The 22,909-nt window shown below is 27.2% G+C and overlaps 1 protein-coding gene across 1 annotated transcript; it reads left to right on the plus strand.

The window, feature by feature from the left end:
• Positions 1 to 19,225: 19,225 nt before the first annotated feature.
• LOC112281089 (uncharacterized) lies at positions 19,226 to 20,787 on the plus strand. The gene is made up of 2 exons (XM_024517266.3): positions 19,226 to 20,065; positions 20,249 to 20,787. The coding sequence occupies exons 1-2, from the start codon at positions 19,410 to 19,412 to the stop codon at positions 20,574 to 20,576; spliced, it is 984 nt and encodes a 327-aa protein (XP_024373034.1). The 5' UTR covers positions 19,226 to 19,409; the 3' UTR covers positions 20,577 to 20,787.
• The last annotated feature ends 2,122 nt before the right edge of the window (positions 20,788 to 22,909 follow it).

Raw genomic sequence — 22,909 nt, forward strand, 5'->3', positions numbered from 1 at the left:
ATAAGCTATATGGCAATGTCATGTAGGACCTTCAAAACATGTTGACTTTGCAAGACATGTATCTTAATTTGTAAGGCAATTTTTTTATTTGTACACCTCAAAGTTAAGTTATTCCATAAGCTATTAATATGTAATTAATTTATTGATTAAGTTTCTAATCTACAAACACATGTAAAGTCAAAATAATATCTATGATGCTTTTAAGAAGCTTCTCTAAAAAATATTATGAAATAAATTTATTTTTAAATACTTCTATTTAATCATATAGATAAATATTAGAGTAAATATGTATGTTTGTAACATTATCTCTCCTTCTAGGGACGAGTTCCATAAGAAGCAATGAATATATATATTGAGAAAATCTAAGATGCAATGAATTATGGTTGTTTCCTTTGCAATAGATATTTGTATGGATATTTTATTATTCTTAAGCTTTCTTTAATTATGCCTTTATTGTTGCATGTAGTTTTGATAAATAATTTGCCAAAACTTTTGCCATAGGATCATCAACTTTTAAAAAGTAAAAAATATCAAGTCATAGATGATAATCATAATTGGTAAAGAAAGGTGTTTGTTGAGTAGAAGAATGTATCAAATTATTATATGCAAAATCTATCAATGGCAAAAGAGTTGTTCAATCATCTTGATGATAATTTATGGTACAGTAAGACTTATTATCTGATATAATATCTTTGGATAATCCATAATAGTAATAGATGTTGTTAAGAAAAAGCTTAGCCATTTTTTTATTGTGATAGATTTTTTACATGATACAAAATATGCTATCTTGGTAAAATAATCTACTATCATGAATATAGAATCATATAAGCTTAAGATTGGAAGATCTATGATCAAATCCATAGAATTAAAAGACCATGGTTGTTTCAAAATAAGTAATAGATAAAAAAATTAATAAAAGCAATGAGAAGGAATTTTGGCTCTTGAACAAATATCACATGATTATATAAAGTCTTTAACTACCTTTTACATTTGAGGCCACCAAAAATCTTTAGATTAGCTTCAAAGTCTTATTGTATTCAAAATATCAGACTATTAGAAAGTCATGACGAACTTGAAGAATACATAATTGTGCTTTAACTTCTGGAATGTATAATTGTCCCTCAAAGTAGAGTAGATTATTCTTGAACCCAAAATTAGATGTATTATGAGACTTAAAAGAATTATTCTTGATATCTTAAATAAGAATATGAGAAGATATACTTGATTGAATTTTCTTGACAAAATTTGAATCAATAATCAATGTTGATTTTATTGTTCAAAGATAAAAATACTCCAACTTCAAGAAAATTATTTTTTATTGATTAAAAGCTATATTTCTTTTTTTTAATGCAAAATAAGAATGTCTAGAAAGAACATTTGATAAATCTTGTTGTTTTTTGAATCTATAAGTAATCTTAAAATCAAATCTTGATAAAAATATACTCTAATGGACTTAGCTACAATTCAAATCATGTGCCAATATAAAGTATTTGAGGTTCTTGTGATCCATAATTGGTAAATTCTAAAAAATATTGTACATCTCTAATTATTTTTGGGACCTTCCAATCTTTGATAGTTTGGACCTTCTTAGGATCTATCATTAATTTTTTATTGGAAATGATGTATCCTAAGAAATCAACTTAAATAGTATAAAATATACATTTTTTCATCTTAGCATATAATCTTACATCTCTTAGTTTTTATAACACATGAAAAATATGAAGTTCATACTTTTTTATGTTCTTAAAATAAATTAAAATATTTTTTAAATAAAAAATAATAAAATTATCAAAGAATTTACAAAAGACATCATTCATGAAATATTGAAAAGCAGCTAGTACATTCGTGAATCCAAAAGGTATGATATTATATTCAGAATGTCCATACTTAATTCAAAAAGTACTCTTTCATTCATCTCTTTCTTTGATATGGATCAAATTATATCCTCCTTATAGATCTATTTTTATATAGATCTTTGCTTAATTGAGTTAATTAAGAAGTCTTGAAATCATAGGTAGGAGATACCTATTTTTAATGGTGATCTTGTTAAGTCCTCAATAGCCTATGCACATCTACAAAGATCTATCTTTTTTCTTTACAAATAAGATAAGAGCTCTTATTAGAAATTTTAAATGGCATATAAAGTTTTTAGCCAAGTTCTTGTAATTATACTCCTTTAATGTAGTTAACTCATTTTGCGATAAGTTGTAGATCACTCTAAATGGCAGTTGAATTCTTTCTCATAGATCAATCATAGGATTGATACTTTGAAAGAATATTTGTATTTTTTTTTCAAAAATATCTTCAAAATCTTCATATTAGCTAAGAATATCACTTGACATCTTTTCACTATAAAAAATAGATGGGATATATATAACAAAAGATGATTCTTCTTTTGTCACATGCATAAAAGCTTTTGTATATACTAATAGGAATTTGGATGTATTAGGCTTATCTATTTCTACTTCACTATTGAGATTTTGGATTAACTACAAGAAATATTAAAGTTATAAAAAATCCAATCTATTTGAGGATTTTTTTTTTTTTTTTTTTTAACCATAATAATCCTAAAATAACTAGATTGGAGGAAGATCTTATCACATTAAATATTACTACACTATTATGATCTTTAATTATTACATCTAAAACAAAAATTTCATGAATAACGTCTTCAAAAGACAAAAAATGACCATCTATGACTTCTACATGTACAAGTTTAGGTTTCTTGATTAAAAATATTTCTTATGTCTTAATAAAGTATTTTTCTATAAAACAAGCTAAGGCTCTTTAATCTAATAATGCAAAGACTTTGTGATTTTTAGATCCTAAATATACATCTATTGTAAAATAAAGTGAGGGATCAGAGGAGAGAATAAGAGCTTTACTAGGTGTTGCATATGATTCTAGCTACATGGTTCCTATTATAATGGAAAAACTTATTTTTTGATACATTAACTTCTTTGGCCATTGTGCTCATCATTTTGTGATTGCATTGCTTATTTAGACAATGTTAAGTACTATGCTTAGCTTTTCTATAATATAAGTACAAATCTTCTTGATGATGTTGAATCTTTTCTTTAAATCCCTCACCGAGTAAGAAAAGATACAAATTAATATAACTTGAGTAATTTATTAGAATATTAGAAGGAATACAATCTTAGATAGAGCTTGAATTGTTGTAAAAATCTTCAAAATTTTGATCTTGTTCCATCAAACTTATTAAGCATATTAATTTGTGTTCTTATTATACTTATAGAAGCAAAACTTTGTAGATTTGGTTGTGAGATTGATTTACTTGTTACTTTTAACTGCACAACCTGTTACCATAGATTCTAAACTTCTTCTATAGGGATAGAGTTAGTGTTTTTGTAGTTGGTGCTAGTGATGCATGAAATTTCCAAAGTAAGAGTGATGATAAGTTTATGAAGATTTACAATAGTTATAAATCTATTTTCACTTCCATTAAGTATAGCATCTATGATTTTTTCTTTCATTTCAAACAACTTAACAAATCCATAAGTCAAATTAGAGGAGAATAATCTGCAACCTCTAATATTGAATGAAAATTTCTACAAAGAGAGGTAATTTGCTCTCTTTAAGGAAAAAAATTGATGTTAGAAGACTAAAAAATTTGTTAAAGGTAGATAATCCACAATCTTCAAAATATAACAATCCAAGTAGGATAATCCACTCACTTCTAAAATAAGATAAGAATAATAAGTTAACACTCTTGTCAAAATATCAAAGACATGAATCTTGAAGAAAAAAAACCTCAATATACTCTTATATTACTCAAAAAGATTAGAATATTACTCAAAAATAATATAATATTAAACTAAAATGGCTATTGCCAAAGACAAGAAGACTAAAAAGTCTTGAAATAAGAATAAGGACTAAAAAGACATTAATAAGAGTAAAGAAGGATTCACTCTTACTTCCATATATACTCTTAATTATAAGCTATGTGGCAATGTCCTATAAAACCTCCAAAACGTTTTAACTTTTAGAGAAACGCATCATAATTTGTAAGGCAAGTTTTTTATATGTATGTGTAGAATGGATAGAAATTCATTTTTGTAAGATATTGATAAAGTAGATTAATCATTCCTAAGATAGTTAATTCAATAGGTTAGATGATTGAATTAGTTATGCAAAATAGTTAAGTAGGAAATGACGGTTAGAATCTAAGATTTCAAAGATAAGTATATAGCAGTTGAAGTAGATTTTGATGGAGCCAGACCATGATAGTCATGAGTTGGGTTAAGCTTAGTGCTATCTCTTATTTATTTTTTTGTTTTGGATTTTGATTATTGTGAAGTGAATCTGTAGAATAAATCAGAGATTGATTTATAAGATATTGAGTATATAATGGAAGTACTGTGTGATTGAATTATTATGAGAAGATATTGGAAGATTGTTATCAGATTTTATGAAGATTGATTATGGATGGAAGATTATGATGTATTGTTTGTTAAGAGTTATATGTTTCAACAGAAGAAGTTTGTGATTACAGAAATTATGTGAAGCCAGATTGGTTGGAGTGGAAGTCTGTTATTTTCGGTATTAGAAGGAATATATGTGTATTTGAGCAGTCTTTTGAGAGAGGGCATGGTTGCACTTTGTTGTTATCAGTTGATGAAGGAGTATTGTTAGTGGGAGAAAGCATTGTGGTATTCCTTGATGTTTTTAGTGGTTTGGAATACGGTTAATTGTGTGATCCTAACATATAAATTCATGCGGTTAGTCTTTCGCCTACATTCGAATCCTCCTCTATAAGTTTATTCTGAAATTTTTTTATAGAATAAGTAAAATGACAATTACATTTTGGTTCCACTGTCGGAAATTGACAATAGTATTGAGTGTTAGGAATTAACTACCAAACGAGTAAGTTTTGAATGTTACACAAAGATGTTATAAAATTGATATTGGTTTGAAAGTGAAGAAAAATGTGTAGTTATATGCAAGATAGGAAGAAAATTATTATATTGTATTAAACTATAATTTGCATAAGTACAATCAGATTAGAATTTAAAATAGTGTACATGAAGTTGCCAATAATTTGTAAGTATTAATAATCTTGAAAAGTAAAATGATTTTTATTACTTAAACAAATACTTGATTATATGGGTATGCTTGATGGATTGCAATTTAATATATTAAACTTTTAAAGCTTACTCATTAAATATTTTTGTTGATGAAGGATTATCCATTTTTTTTTTTTTTTTTTTTTGATAGAATTTTTTAGAAAATAATGTATTTTATTCTGATTTAATATATCATATTTTTGTTGTAGGATGGCTTTGATTTATTGAATAAAATTAAGTTGATTGCTAATAATAATTTACACAAACATATATATTTATTTAGATAAAAAAATATTAAATAGATTTGATAATATTTTATGGTATAACTTCTTAGAAGCTTCATAGATACATATTTGACTTTATATACACTTACAATTGATTAATAGGTTAGAAACTTAGCCAATAAGTTATCCATGTATCACATATGTGAGTAATTTGTGGTATAAGCTAACAACGTGGCACATATAAAAACTTATCTTGCAAGTTAAGACATACCTTTGAGATCTTATAGAACATTGCCACATAGCTCCTAATTAGATAGTGTAAATGAAAACAAGAGTGAAACCTTTTTTACTCTTATCAAATTCCATTTTAATCTTTAGTCTTTTTTTAAGATTTTTTAAATTTCTTCTCTTTGATAATAGTCATTCTAATTTAATATTATATCATCATTGAGTGATTTTCTAATCTTTCTAAGTGACATAAGAGTGTATTAATCTTTTAGTTCTTTGGAATTCATATTTGTAATAATTTGATAAGAGTCTTAACTATTTTTTTTAGAAGTGAATAGATTATTTTACTTCTATTATTATATTTTAAAGATTATAAAATATCTACTTTTAAACTAAAATTTAATTTTCTAATAGCAATTATTTTTAAAGAAAATAGATATTTTTTCATAGAAATTTTCATTTGATATTAGTAATTATAAATTATCTTCTTCTAATTTAACTTGTAGATTTGTTGAATTGTCTATGAAAGAAAAAATTATGGATACTAAACTTGGTAGAAGTGAGAATAGATTTGCAATTATTGTAAATCTTCATAAGCTTGTTAATACTCTTAAGATAGAAATTCTTATATTTTCAATGTAAATCATGGAGATACTATTTCTATATTCATGAAAGAAGTCAATAATGAAGTTCAAAGATAATACCAAGAAGTTGTACAATTGAGAAAAGTAAGTAAATCAAGTTCATAATCAAATCCAAAAAGCCTTGCTATTATAAGTATGATAGAGACAAGGATAAGTATGCTAGAAAAGTTTAATGGAATAAAATCAAAGTTTTAGAGATCTTTGCAATAAGTAAAGCTCAATCTAAGATTGCATCTTTTTTGACATCTTGATATATTTACTCAAGTTGCATTCATAGGTACAGTACTATTTGTGAGTCTTCTTTCTTATTTTATACCTTTGATGGAAAAGGATTCACAATTATTTTATAATTTGAATTTATTCTTAGAAGTATTTATGGCCACATTTGGAGAAGATATTTGAATAAGGATAGTAGAGACAAAACTTGTATCTTTACAATAAAGAACATGTATTTTTAGCTACTACATATACTATTAAATTTTAAAATTTGCTTGCACCATGGATTGAAATGACAAAATCTTTACCAATCAATTTCAATATAGATTGAAAGATAATATAAAGGATTTATTATTAATGATATCAAAAATAAATTCATTAAAGTAATTTATTGCTGAAGCCATTACACGCAACAATCAATTCTTTAAAAGACACCAAAAACAAAGATTTAATTGAAGAGGTACAAGTCAAATTATAGTGATACCTTTTAAGTTTTTGAAAGCTTATTTATTAAGGCCAAAACTTATGCAAATTGATAAGATATGTTTCAAACCTCTTAGTGAATAAGAAAAGAATTGGCATTGTTCAGAAGATTTGTGCTTATATTATAGAAAACTTAAGCACAATATTCAAAATTTTCTAAAAAAAAAATACAATCACAAAATAAAGATCATGGTTGCCAAAAAAGACAATGTATTAGAAAACAAGTTTTTTTTAGCTACAATAGGAATCATGTAGTGGGAACCTTATATTTTACCTTATTAAGGTCTTATTTTTTCTTTAAATCCTTCACCTTACATTATAATAGAATTTTATTTAGGATTAAAAAATCAAAAAGACTTTGTCTTTTTTAATTTAAGAATTTCAGCTTGTTTTATAGACAAAGTTTTTATTAAAAAATACAAAATATTCTTAATAAATAATAATAAATCCGTACATGTAAAAATCATAGATAGTCTTTTGTTGTCTCAAAGAGATGTTATTCATAAAATTATTCTTTTAAATATTGCAACCAAAGATCATAATAACTTAATAATATTTAATATAATTATATTTTCTTCTAGTATAGTTATTTTCGAATTTTTGTAATAAAAAAAATATAATCCTAAAATAAATTAAATCTCTTATAATATTGATTTTTCTTATAATTTAATCCAAAATTATATTAGTTAAAAAATCTATAAGTCCAATACAATCAAACCATTATTAATAGGTGCAAGAACTTTCATATATGCTATAAAAGAAAGGTCAATTTTTGCTATATATGCCACACTTATTTTTAATAAAAATAAGATTTTAAGTGGCATTTTAAGCCAATATTAAGATGATCAAGATATTTCTGAGAAGAAAAATTTTGATATTTTTTTAAAACATCATTCCTATAACTATTCCATTGATGTTTAAAAAGGAACTCAACCACCATTTGGACCAATTCATAGCTTATCATAGAATAAATTGGCTATACTCAAGAAATGCATTGATAAGAATTCAATTAAGAACTTAATATGCTATTCTAAAATTCCAAAAAGATCTCTTATTTTATTAGTTAAGAAAAAAAAGACAGAACTCTAGGATTTCATCTTATAACATAATTATATAATAAAAATATAATAAAAAATAAAATTTTAATTAATATTTAATCATCTTGGTTCAATAATAATTCAAAATATTTAAACATGGCTTTTATAAAAGCCTCTTAGTTTATTTTCTTGTCTTAATAGCTAGTAGATTAAAGGTTGGTTAATGATATTATCTTCTAGGCTATATAAATTCTTTTATTTCCTTAGAAAGGCCATAAATTAATAAAACTAGATTAAAAGTGATAAATAATTAGTATGATTGATGGAATTATTGTTCAAAGTAAGGATTTGTATTGGTGATTTGAGATTTATGCAATATAATTAGGGTTAGAACTCTTAGCTAGTTTGTACAATTAGTATCACAATAATAATTCAAAATTTTATAGTACTTAGTTGATTAGGTGTACTAAGTGTGTATTAAATTTTGTATCAATTTAATGATGCAATTTAGAGATATCTGGGTTTTGATACAAAAAGGTATTAAAAGTTGGAAATTTGAAGTTGAGTAGGATTTCTATGACATTTGAAGATCTATTAATTGGATCAAGGTAAAATTTGGCATAGTCTTAGAAGAATTTAATATTGAGTTCCATATCAATTTAGTCTTGAAGTTAACAAATGAAAAAAGAGAAATTACTACTGAAACATTTGCATCGACTTTCAAGTTGGCGGCCAAGTGACATTAGTGTAGTTTTTGGGCTTTTCTCAAAATTTGTTAGTTGGATTGGATTGAATTTTTTTAATTATATAGAAGGCTTATAAAGGTATTTATATGTAAAATTTAGTACCAAGTGGATAATCAAATTAGGAGTTATAACTTACCAAATCTTACTAATTAGAGTTAGAGCTTGTAAAGAGAAATTAAAATTTTATAATTATAAAATTAATAAGGCAATTGAAATTTATGTATGATTTGAATTATTAAAAAGAGTATTTTTGATCACTTTGTATTAGCTTTAAGCACTTTTGAATTAAATTCAAATTACATTCTTCTTATATAGATGAAACCTACTAGGATTTTTTAGATATTTGTAAAATACAACTTCACCTTCTACAACTAAGTAATTGGTGCATTTTTAAACAAGACAACATGTATTATGATAGCAAATGTGTGAAAACTATCAAAGATTCAATAAAATTACCATAAAAAATGTATATCTTTTAACTTTGATTTTAAGACTTTTTAATCAATTCAATCAAGCAAAGATCTATGTAAGAATGGATCTATGAAGAATACACAATATGAAGAATATAAAAAAAAAAATATGAATAAAAAATTATATTTTAAATAAATTAGGAACATTTCAAATACAATGTCATGGCTTTTGGACTTACAAATGCACCAACTGCTTATCAATATCTAGTAAATGAAGTCTTTTGTGAGTTTTCTGATGATTTTATCATCTATAATCTAAAAAATATTTTAATCTATTCTAAAAACATAGAAGATCATGAATTTTATATTTAGTGTGTGTTACAAAAATTAAAAGATATAAGATTATATACTAAGATAGAAAAGTATATTTTTTATACTATTCAAGTTGGCTTTTTAGGATACATCATTTCAAATGATGATCTTATATTAGATTTTAAGAAGTTAAAAACTATTATAAATTAAAAGATTCTAAAAATAGTAAAAAATATATAATATTTTTAAAAAGTTGCCAATTATTACCAAATCTTCATTAATTTTTTTTCATATTATAATTCTTTTTACATATTTGATATGTAAAGAAGAATTTAAATGGAATTGAAGCATCTTTTGAAGTATTGAAGATAATATTTATTTTTGTACTAATCTTATATTAAATTGAATTTTTTAAGGCATTCTTTATAAAAACAGATGCATCAAATATTGCTATACATGTGGTGTTGTTAAAAATAGGAACAAATAACAAGCTCTATCCAATGGCTTTTCATTCCAAAAAAATTTCAACAATCAAAATCAACTATAAGATCCATGACAAAAAGCTTCTTACAATTGTGGATTCATTTCAAGAATGGTGTTATTATCTAGAAAGCACTTTCAATTAAGTCATTATGCACAAAAATTATAAGAACCTAAAATATTTTATATAGCACATATTTTGAATCATCATCAAACTTTTTACAACATGTGTTTATCGCGATTTGATTTCAAGATCACTTATCAAGTCAAAAAATAATAAGGTTTGTTAAATGCCCTTTCTAATTTTTTTAATTTTACATCAAAAGAATGAGGTGTAGCTTTTGATCAACAAAGAATAATTTTCCTAAAGCCAAAGCATTGATTTTTGATTTAATTTTTTTCAAGTTTAATTTTATTTGTGATATTAAGAATAATTCTTTTAAGTTTCATGACACTTCTAAACTTTAGTTCAAGAATAATTCATTCTATTTTAAATGACAATTATATATTCCAAAAGCCAAAGCATAATTATGTATTTTTCAAAATTGTCACAATTTTTCAACAATCGAACATTTTGGATACAATCAAACTTTGGAACTAATATCTAGAGATTTATAGTAGCTTCAAATATGGAAGGCAATTAAAAACTTTGTATAAACATGTGATATTTTTTTAAGATTTAAAAACTCTTCATCATCAATCTTATGAATTTCTTCAACCATTATCTATTTCAAAACAATTATGGTCTTTTATTTCTATAGATTTTATCATAAATCTTTTAGTCTCAAGTTTTTATGACTTTATATTTATGATATTAGATTATTTTATTAAAATGGTACATTTTGTATCGTATTTAAAATCTATTATAAGTAAAAAAATAGCTAAATTTTTCATTAATAATATCTATTGCTATCGTGGATTGTGCAAAGTTATTATATTAAATAAGGAGATTCGATTTGTATGAAGATTTTTAAGAATCTTTTTTAAAATTCTTAAGGTGGATATATAGCTATCATTGATTTTTATCTTCAAATCAATAGACAAATAGAGTGTATAAATGAAATTTTAAAGCAATATTTGAGGTGTACCATCAACTACTGACAAGCTAATTGAATATTTTTTTTATTATTTGAAAAGTTTATTTATAATAATATAATATATATTTTTTATACATAAAATATCTTTTTTATTAATTAAATATATCATCTATGACTTAACATTTTTTATTTTTAAAATATTAATAATCTATGGTAGAAGATTTAACAAATTGTTTATCTAAGCTATATACAACAATGAATGCACAATTAAAAGAAGTTTAAGAATGACAAAAGACCAATAGAGATGCTTATTGTAAGAAGCAATTTCAATTCTATATTGGCACCAAGGTAAGATTACTTTGTTGCAATATCAAGACTATTTGCTCTTGTAATAAGTTTGATTATCATAGGCTTGGATTATTTCTTATATGTAAATAAATAAATTTTGTTTCTTATCAATTATATCTACTAGTATTATATAGTAACATTGTCATTAGATAAAAAAAGAAAGAAAGTATTTTATTATAGAAGAGCTTAATTAAAAATATATACTTAATAAATATAAATAAAAGATAGGTAGGTAATAATATCTACTAATGTTAAAATTGCGTTTTATGAAAATGGATTCTATTTACTTTATAGATCTATAAATAAGACAAAATAAGATAAATTAAGAAAATAAAGAATATAGATATATATATATATATATATATATATATATAAAAGAGTTAAGAATTGATTTTAGCAAAAATTGCCTCAAAAAGAAAAGAATTGGTATCCAGATTAGTGGCCAACTAAGATCAAAATCATATCCCAAGGCACAAAACTAAGCACCTATAGCGACTCCAAGGTTCTTTTGTCAATTAGAGAGTGGGATTTAAAAGAAAACTTGAAGAAAAAAATTTAAATAATGGTTCCATATAATTATGTTAATATTAAAAATTTGAAGGATTTTCAAAATTATTAATTTATTCAGTGAGTTTAGATTTTAAGAAATAAAAATAAATTTATAAATTTGAAGATTTTGTGAGTTTTATAGAATATTTATAAGTGAAATTTTGAAAGTTTATTGTTATGATTCTTATAAATATTTGTGAAAAATTTGAGGTCAATCAAGTGATTAGATTGAAGATTAAAAGAGCTTTTGTGGATTATAATCTTAAAAATTTGATATTTGAGATTAGGGAGTGGTTTCAAGATTTGGTAATATTTTTTAGTTCGATTGAAGAAAAATTTGTGAGAGTAATTTAGACTTGAATATCTACAAAAAATCCAAATTTTGAAGTAATTGAATAGTTTAATAAAGAAAAATATTTTTTGAAAGATTAATATTTAAGTCAAAGAAAGAGGATGGCCAAGAATCAATAGGTTTTGCAATTACTAAGTCCAATTCTTTTTAATTTATATGTGCTTGATAATTCTTATTAATTAAAATTTGAATGAAATTTTAGTCAAGATTAATGGTTCAATAATAAATTATTAAATTTTCAATTTACTTAAGATTTCATTTAGATCTTAATTAGGATTTAGGATTTGCATAGGAATTGATTACAATTTGATCTAAGATTTAGAATTTTACTAGAATTTGATTGAAATTTTCTTAGGATTTGGTTTAGATTTTGATCTAGGATTAGGATTTAGAATTTGATTAAGATTTGATTAAAAATTTTCTAGGATTTTATTAAAATTAGGTCAAAGATTAGGATTTAAGATTTTCCTAGGCTTTTATTAAGATTATATTAAGATTTGATTAGGATTTAATTATAGTTTCTACTTTAATTTTTTTAAATATTTTTTATTATATATATTTTATTAAGATTAATTTATGATTTCTTTATATTTTTTTTGTAAGTTTTTGAATCTTCTTTTGGATTTGATTAAATATTAATTAGAATTATTATAATTTAATTAAAGTTTTTTTAAGATTCTATTAAAGTTATTAAGGTCATTTTATTATAAGTTCTATTTTTTCTTCTACAATTCTCAAGCAAACTTCACATAATATGACACTAGAATCTATAAACATCTATCTCATATTCCACATGTCTCTTTTTAAACCATATAAGATATTAAATATCTCGGAATCAAGACAAATGCTACTTCTTTATATAAGAATAGACAATAATTAAGAATATGACATCAAAGAAGTCTTAGATTTAAAGCAACATTGAAATAGGTTGAAATATCTTATTTATTAATATAGATATGATATTAATAAATATATATATGAGCATGCTAAGAATCTTATAAATTCATCAAAGAAGGTTGATATTTTTTATTGACGACATCCATCAAAATCAAGATAAAAAATAACAAAAATTTATTATAAAAAAAATAAAATTCAAAGAAGATTACATTCTCCTTTCTATTTTTATTTGTAATTTTTGTATATTTTTGATACTAAGGAGATGGAGAACCAATAGCTAGAAAATTTAATTTAAGAATTATTAATTTATGACTTATTAAATAGCATATTATAATTAGTACAGCCTTTAAGACAACATAATAGAAATAAATATCCTCAAGAATGACATGTTCTTTTTTGAATAAATGGCGAGATATAATACATTTGGTATCATGACTCTAGGAGAGACTTTGAATATTTGGTGATTTTATTGGAGATAGAAATAACTCTTGATCGTGTTTCAAATGTTTTATTTGAAGGGAATTATAAAAGCTTCAAAAATAATTAAATAACAAGGTGGTCTTCATGCTTTAATATAAGATACTATCAATGTTAAGAAGACCTATCAACTATCTTCAAAAGAAATAAAGATTAGAGTATGCGGCAAATATAATTTATTGTATTTTAAACTTTCTCAACATATGATGATTGTTCCTTGTGTAACTCATCCTTAAAAAAAGAAAGATAATATTATAGATATATATATTTACTTAAATAAGTCAAAGTAGGTAGAAAATAAATGTGTCTAGATTTGATATTATCTTGTGGTGTATTTGACTTTATACATGTTTATAGATAGTTGATTGGTAGAATAGAAACTTAGCCAAAAAATTTGCTATATATTGCATGTATGGATAATTTTTGGTACAAGCTAACAATGTGGCATGCACATAAAAAACTTGTTTTATAAGTTAAGACATGCAACTTATAAATTGGACATATGTTGGAAGTCTTACAGAACATTGGTACATAGCTCCTAGTTAGATAGTATATATGGAAGCAAGAATGAAGCCTTCTTCACTCTTGTCAATACCTTTTTAATCTTTAGTCTTATTTCAAAACTTTATAATCTTTTATCTTTAGTAGTAGCTATTTTAATTAAATATTATATCAACTTTAAGTGATTTTTTGGTCTTTTTGAGTGACATAAGAGTGTATTGATCTTTTAGTTGTTTGAGATTCATATCCTTGATAATAATATACTTATCAATATATATTGTAATATTTATAAAATCCTAATATTATATATATATATTTATATATATATATATATATATATATATATATATATATATATATATATATATATGTGTGTATGTTTTCATTTGATTCTACATAGTTACAGTTTTGAAAAATTAAATATTGATTAAAGTATTGATACCATGTCTTAGATGATTGCTTAAGATTATATAATAATTTTTTTAATTTATATATTATATTAGTGTATTTAATTGATAAATCTTTAGGAACATCCATGTAAATATCTTCTTATATAAGACCATTTTAAAATATTATTTTGACATTTGATTGATATATCTTCAAATTATATTATGTACTTAATGCAAGGAAGACTTTTTTTTAATTAAGTTTAACTATTAGAGAGAATTTATTTGTATAATCAATACCTTAAACTTGAGTAAAATCTCTTACAATTAATTTGGCTTTATACTTGTCAATAATTCCATCAGTTTTTGTTTTAATATTAAATATATACTTTGAATTAATTGGTTTTTTATTAAAAGGTAGATTTTTTATTTGCCATATATTATTTTTGTCTAATGATTGAATTTTAACAATAATAGCTTCTTGCCATTTTTAAGTGTTTGCCCTTTCTAATGCTTCTCAAATAGATTATGGAGCTACTATATTAGTAGAAACTACGTGAGCTTCGTTATTTGTATGACATTGATGTTTATATTCTTTTCTTCTTTGTATGAATTCTTACAACCTTTTGGTTGATTTAATAGTTTTTGTAGGTTGTGAATTAGATAAAAGACTTAGTTCTTTTAATATGAAATTGATATCATTGCTTTTATGAAGTAGGATTTCATAATTATTATGTAATAAAAGTTGAAAGAATAAATCAATTACATCAATGAAAGAAGAAGGTTGTTCTTCTACATTTTAAAATCTACTGAGTATTTGTTGTTGATCAAATATATGTCATATTATTTATTGATTAGATATATGTAGATCCCTTGTTAGTAGTTTTGGTTCTAAAGATGTTCTTTTAGCATAAGATATGCTTTTTAGATTGAACTTTATTATTGTTGAAGGATAATTAAAGAATTTTGACTCAATGAAAAATCTTCATTGTCTTCTTACCAAAATGATTTTTTCTTTTACATCATGTAAATCCTCATTGAAGATAATATTTCTTTAAATATTTTTTTCTAATTTAAATATTCATAAGCCAATAGAGCTTAGATTCTTTATTATATTCTAAAAAACTTGCTTCTTGAAAATAAGAATTTAATATTTTTTTAGTTTCTTTAAAAATAAACATATATGCTTTATATCCAAAAGTTATAATAGGTTAGTTTGTCTTCCATATTATAACTCAAATGGAATCTTACTATCTTGTATTAATTTTGTAGGACTTCTATTTTAAAAATAATTTGATGTTTGAAGTGCTTCAATCCAAAAAAATTATAAATAACTTAAAATAAGATAATATTGCAAGAATTGTTCTTATCAATGTTCTATTCTTTATTTTAAAAATACCATTTTATTGTGGTATATAAGCTATAGTATATTCTTATTTTATTCTTTTTTATAAAAAACTCTAAATTTATTTGATTTATATTTATCTCTACAATTATACCTTAATATTTTAATTTAATTTTTTTATTTTTCTACAAATTTTTTGTATAAAATAAATTTATCAAATACTTCTAATTTATATTTCAATAAATAGATATGATAATATCTTAATATATTATCAATAAATATAATAAAATAAGTATATTTAGAATATATTTCAATTTATATAGGACCACAAATATTTGAATGTATAAGTCCTAATATTTTTATAGCTCTTTGTATATCTTGTGTAGAAAAAAAATTCATTATATTGTTGATTTTTTATACAAGGTTGAAATGAAGTTACTTTCTTTTCATCAAAGAAGTCAAGCCCTTTGCCATTGTTTGTATTTGTTTTAAACTTTGCTAATTTATGTGTTTTAGTTTTTTTTAAATACTACAAATCAACTTTATTTAAATATATAGTAGCTAGGATAGTAAATTGGTGCTTATTTGATTTAATTTTTTATCGAATTTTTATAGATCAATACTTAACTTGTAAATTAAAATTATTTGACCAAATTTGTTTATGAGTATAGATGTCTTAGTTTTAATACAAACTTTTCCAAGTGTCTTATGTAACTATTTGGCAAAGAACAAATTCTTTCTAAGTCTTAGTACATATAAAATACATGGTGTGATCTTTTCATCTCTATTTATAAATTTTACATTGACATTACCATATTATTTTATTATGTAAGATATAGAATTGTCTCTTAAATAAACAACTTGCTTATCTTCACTTTTAGCATATTTTACAATCCTTCTAACTCATAATACATATATTGAGTTGCTTCCAAGTCCACATACCACATAGAATCTGATTTTTCATTGAATATAAGTATTGCTACATATAGTTTGTTTGGTTTTGTAACAATATTTGTTTCATTTTTGTTGTTAAATTTTTAGTTTTTATTCTTATTTGAAAATCTTTATTTAATTGACGTAGTTTCTTACAAAAAAATATTTCTTATCAATAGTAAGATTTTTTTTTATATGGTTTGGAGGTATTACTCTTTTTTTATAAATTCTTTTTAAAACTCTTATTGAAATAGGATTTGTTGTTGTGATTTGGAATTTTTTTGCCTACATGTAGTATTGATGTATTTTCAAATATTAAACTCATGTTTTTCATGAAAATCTCTTCTTGAATAAATTTTATTATTAAAGATTATAAAGTGATTCTATATTTTATACAATGCCGGAGCTAATGAAGAACAATAACTTTGAGGCAAATTTCTCATTAGAGTAAGAATTGTCTCATTATCTAAAATTGGTAATCTTACTTTTAACAAATATTCTAGATGTATTCTAAATATATATATATATATATATATATATAATATCACTATCACCTTCTCTCATTTTTAAGGTATATAATTTGTTGTTTTAGCAAGAAATAGTTAGAAAGAATATTTGAATCACATGCCATGCTAAATATGCTAATGTATAGAATTGTATATGTGAAATAAAATTGTTTTCAAGATAATTGTTAATTATTGTTGAAGACAAGGCATCTTTGTTTACCCATGTGTTTATATTCCCTACTCCTATGACAAATAAAGTTGGAATTTCAATAGCAATTTTAGCTATTATTGGTGCCATTGGTAAGAATTCTTCACTACATACTATGGACCATAATTTCTTAGCTTTAAAAACTAATGTTAGTTTATGTTTCCATATATTGAAACAAGAACCATCAAATTTTGTAACATGATTAATATCCACCTTTTGTATCAACTTCAATAGTCTTAATTAAAAATTTATTTGAAAAAATTTATTAATTTATTTTTGGATAGTTCCAATTTTATCTTTACTTGTGGTTTATGTGCTATCTTTTTTAGAATTAGAATTACTTTTCATAGTTAATAGAACTTCAAGTTCTTCATCAACCTTTCTTATTATAATAGATTATTTATTATTTTTATTATAATTTATTATATTAACTTATATTAAATGATCAAACATGTATACATTATAATGTGAGTCCAATAGTCTTTCCAAAAAACACAATTCTTACTATAGAGTCATAACTATTGATTTGTATACATGTCCACATAACTAATATGCTATATTTTATGATGGTCCCAATAGTAGATACTTTGAGGGTGGATCCTCCTTTTAGGATGCAAGGAACACTTTTAATACACAAATAGACTAACTATGAGATCGATTGCATTGGATTGGGATTGTTTGAGAGCTGGTATTGTGGTGAAGAACTGCATCTTTGCTAAATTCATCAAGTTGGAGCATATTTTGAACACGTTATGACAAATGAGAAAGATTGAGCCAAGTTGGTGTTACTTAGATTATGGAAAAGTTCTAATTGGCCTGTCATTGTTATGAAATCTGTTGGTCCGACTTTGCTACTCCAGCATAGTTTCAGACAAAGATTTAGGTGAAAAAATTTTGGCCTGCGAGTGGAGGTTAGTTGAAGGATAGCACGAAGAGGATACGACCAATTTTTATTTTTATTTTTAAATCTCCTGAATTTTAGAGCATTCTAAGATGAGTATCCTTAAAAGTACGGCTGTGGGGTTCAAACTACGTATCTATTTTACACAAACCTGCACATGTTTTTTTGCCATGAAGCCACAGTACATTCCCGCTGAAGGTGGTAGTCAAGAGATTGATCGTGTGAGCTAGTAGTCTTGCATCTTTTCACATCTGACCATATGAAATAATGGTGGCTGCACAAGCTTCTCACACTTAATTTGTATCTCAAGTGTTTAGTTGGTTGTCACATATCACATAGTTCAGATTTTGTTTCAGCTTAGGTTAATTGAGTTTAGTTTATGTGTGTTTCCTTCTGGATTCAAACTTGGCTGAACAGTAGATCCAGTCACCTCTCCGGAGCAAGTGATGCATATGATGGCCAACAGAATCTGTCATATTCGATGGAGTAGAGCATATTGTCAACCATGCACCATTTGTGCTCGTTATCAGGCAGGCATAAAATATGTCTAGACATGTTCCGTCGCACAATCTTATGAATCATCTTTCTCCTTTTTCCCCACTCGCACAGTGAAAGAGTGGTGCGTTTCGAATCTACAGCATGCAGCTGGTAAAGCATTTGGCGAAGTCATGTAGCAGGAAATTTTTCTCTTGGCAGGAGGAAGTGCCACCGAGAGAGTGCCTGTCATCTTCAGCAGATCTAAATATGTGTAATCACGAAGTGTCAAAGCCAACAACCTTGTCAATCTAACATTGAAACTCTAATTAGAACTTCACCGGCATTGTCAATGCCATCTACTCCAATTAATGCCCCGCCGCATTTCCGTTCACCACCCCCGAACTTATAACTTAGTGCTCAGCCCACGACTCATTAAACCCATGGGCTGCATTGCATCTGCACTTAATCGCCGCATCCTCCATACCAGTTTCATCAGTGCTGTGTGTAAGCGGACTGCTATTGTCGCAGTGCATTCGCGTTGTGGAGCTCGGTTGGTTGCGTGTATAACCACGGTTATTGTGTATTAGAAATCGAACTAAGCTGGGGTTGCACTGCAGGATCGTTAGCAATGGGGCTAACTAGACTAGGAGTGAAACTTGTGCTCGCACTCTTCATGGCGCACATTTCCTCGAGCGTTGGTAGCTCCGAAGCGGTTGCTTACACCACCTTCCAGGCCAGTGCCTACTCTGAGCCGCCTCCTTACAGTTCGCCTTCGGATTCTTCTCCCATAGTTTCTCCCCCACCGAAGTACAATTATCCCACTGGAAAATCGATGCCTCCTTCTTCAGATTATAGCCCTGCCCCAACGGTGCCAGATGCTCCTGGTTATGGCAATACTCCAGGTGGGTACTCGACACCATCGCCGACTGAAAGCGTGCCGGTGATGCCCAATGTGGGAAGCCCAGTTAATGTTCCAGAGAATGGACAGTATGCTCCCGTGTATAGTGATCCTCCTTCTCCTCCGACTCCGACTGATCCTTCGAAGTGCCCACCTCTTCTGGATGGAATTGGCGAACATGATGGCGACTGGTGGGAGAAGAGCCCGGATGCTTCAACGACGAGTTACGGTGGAGGTCCAGACGCTGGAAGCACTCCTGCTGTGCCTCAGGATCCGTACGGTGTTCCTTACACGCCCCCTGTTGGAGGAGATCCTTATGCTTCTCCTTATACTCCTGACCCATCTGTTCCGGATTCCCCCGTTCCTAACACTCCGGGCACTTGCTCGTAAGCGCTTTCACCGACTGTTGGATATTTTCGGGGTTTAGAATGGTTTGGCAGTGCGTGTGTTCAGTCTTTGAGCAGTTCATTGTTTATTTACTTTCATGTGGTCTATTGCTCTAGCTTTTGGGGATTTGTTGCAAGGATTCATTGTCACATTTTCTTACAGACATGAGCTTTGGTGTACAGGTTTTGGACGTCGAATACCCATAAGTTTCCTGATTTTCTCACCATTTTGACGCCGATTTTGGATATTTTCGGTGGCAACTCGGGGAGCATCTTCGGGTCCCAGATGACCTTGTTCCAAGGATTGACAAACTCAAGGCCGGACGCATTTGGATCTCTTCTTCGTCAGGGGTCTGCTGCGGTGTTGAACTCATACACAAGCCGTGACTTCGCCTTTACTCCCTTCCAAGTGAAGAATTCATTCCGGGGAGCGCTAGTGTCGCAGCAGGCGGCTGCTATGCAAGCGGTCATTTTCGAGAATGCGAATCGGGGATTTCTAAGGCGCCAATAGACGTACATTTTAGACCACGACCAGTATCCACTCAGCAGATTCAGGTCACAATCTCTAATGGACCACTCGTAGTCGATTGCACTAATTCACTACAAGCATCTTACAACTTCTATACGCAAACCCTCCGATCAGTTAGCCAACGGATAAATGCTTTGAACATTGGCTTATTACCTGGACAAATTCCAATTGCTAAACAAGCACTTCCTCGTTATGTTGACTATTTCCCACATCATATAGATTCTGATAAAAGGTATCCCACCACCTCCCCACGTCCGTTCCGATTCATCTTCAACAATATATAACACGGATGAAGGAGCACCGCTCACCAACCTCTGCACACACATCGGATTCAATTTACGGCAATTTCGCAAAATCCGTTGAAAATCATTGACGCTCCTGCAGCGCCACGTACATATTAAACATCCAACCTATGTCAGAACATGTGTGAGTACAACATTGCCAAATGCGCGCATTGATTGTAGAAATTTCGTGCCGCATTGCGAGTTCTGTCGCCGCGGAGAACAGCTCGGCATTAGCACCGGCTAAGAAGTAGTGCCATTTTGCCGTAAGCCTTTATCGTATATCCTTGACTGTTTGTAAGAACTAGAGCAATTTGTATGGCACTGTTACCATGGGACTTACTATTACTAGTTGTGTAAGGTATTACAAATATTGTGAATACTGATGGTTTTTGGTAATCTATGCCTTTTATCGAGGCAAATAAACTGTAACTCACAAATATATCATTAAAATTTTTGACTCTTGCCTGAAGCAATTTAAGAAAAAGCATTCATCTTTGTATCTCTTTCTGCAGAAGGTATGTATAAAATGGAATTATAGATTATGCTGAGTATGTCAAAGTTTAATTATTTTAAAACTGAAAAAATCTTTGTATTTAACTAATTGAGTGACAAACCATAAAAAGATTTGAAATCACCTTAGCACATTTTGATATTTTAAATCAAAAACAGTACACCTTAAGTTGTGTGTAAATGATAAATACATTATCGTGATGTAATATGACTAGTAGGTGAGAGGATGAAGAAATATATCATGTTTTGAGGATCTCAGTTCAAAAATATTGTAGCAAATTATCTTGGAAAAATAGATATTAGTAAAAGGGTAGAAAAATTAAAGGTGCCAGTGCTACCTTTTTACAAATTATGCTTCTATTTACTTTGTAAGGCCATAAATAAGGCAAAATAAGGTAGATTAGAAAAATAAAGGATATAGACATATGTAGGGAGGAGTTAGGAGTGCAAATTAGTAAAAATTACCTCAAGAAGACGAAAGTTGATACCTGGAGAGTGCGGGTTATGAACCAGGGTCAAAATCAGACCCTGAGGCACAAATCCGAGTCTCGACGACGACTCTGGGACTCTTTGGTAGATCGGAGAATGGGGTTTGATAGAAGATTGGATAGGATTTCTATCGGCTTTGATTTTGGGTGATTTGGAGTTGATTTGACTTTGTAAGAGCTTTACAAAGTGGAGGTTTGTTTCGGATGACTTGGGTTTTATGAAATAAAATAGGGTTTATGTTTTGAGTGATTTCGAGAGTTTTGTTGCAGATCTATGGGTGACATTTTTTGGGTTCATGATTATAGTTGTGTTAAATACATGTTGTGAATTTGAGCTCGATCTAACGGTTGAAGTGAGAGATATTGAGGTTTAAGCAGGTTAAGGTCTCAGAAAGTAGAATTTTAGGTCCAATGAGGGTTTTTAAGATTTCATGCAATCTACTAGTTGGATTGGAGTAAAACTTGTGTAAGAGGGTATTAGACTTGTTTTTCTATGTCTATGAGAAATTTGAAACCAATCGAATGGCGCAAAGAAGAGAAATTGGCTCTGGAAGGTTGGCATCAAGATTGGAGAAGGAAGCCTGCTAACACCCGAACACATTTTTGAGGTTTTCGTCAATTTGGTAACTCCGATCCTTTTCAAATTTTTTTGTGCTTGTTTTAAACTTAATTTTTAAAAAGTCTGCAAATTTTGAATTGAGATCAACGGTTTATTCATTAGATATTGAGGTTTAAATATGTCATAGGAATTACTAGGATTTGGATTAGGGTTTGGCTAGGGTTCGATTTAGGATTTGATTTAGAGTTTAGGATTTGGATTAGGGTTTGGATTAGGGTTTGAGTTTAGGATTTGGATTAGGGTTTGGTTAGGGTTTTATTTAGGATTTGGATTAGGGTTTAGAATTTGATTAGGATTTGATTTAGGATTTGATTTAGGGTTTGGATTAGAATTTGATTTAGGATTTGGATTAGGGTTTGGATTAGGGTTTAGGGTTTGGTTAGGATTTAGGATTGGATTAGGGTTTGGATTAGG

The sequence above is a fragment of the Physcomitrium patens genome, chromosome 4, assembly GCF_059467195.1.
Source record: "Physcomitrium patens ecotype Gransden chromosome 4, ASM5946719v1, whole genome shotgun sequence".
NCBI classification, from domain to species: Eukaryota; Viridiplantae; Streptophyta; class Bryopsida; order Funariales; family Funariaceae; genus Physcomitrium; species Physcomitrium patens.

Coding starts and splice junctions, on each gene's coding strand:
- LOC112281089 (XM_024517266.3), top strand. CDS start 19,410: ATGGGGCTAACTAGACTAGGAGTGAAACTTGTGCTCGCACTCTTCATG. Junction 20,066..20,248: donor AACACTCCGGGCACTTGCTC/GTAAGCGCTTTC, acceptor TTTGGTGTACAG/GTTTTGGACGTCGAATACCC.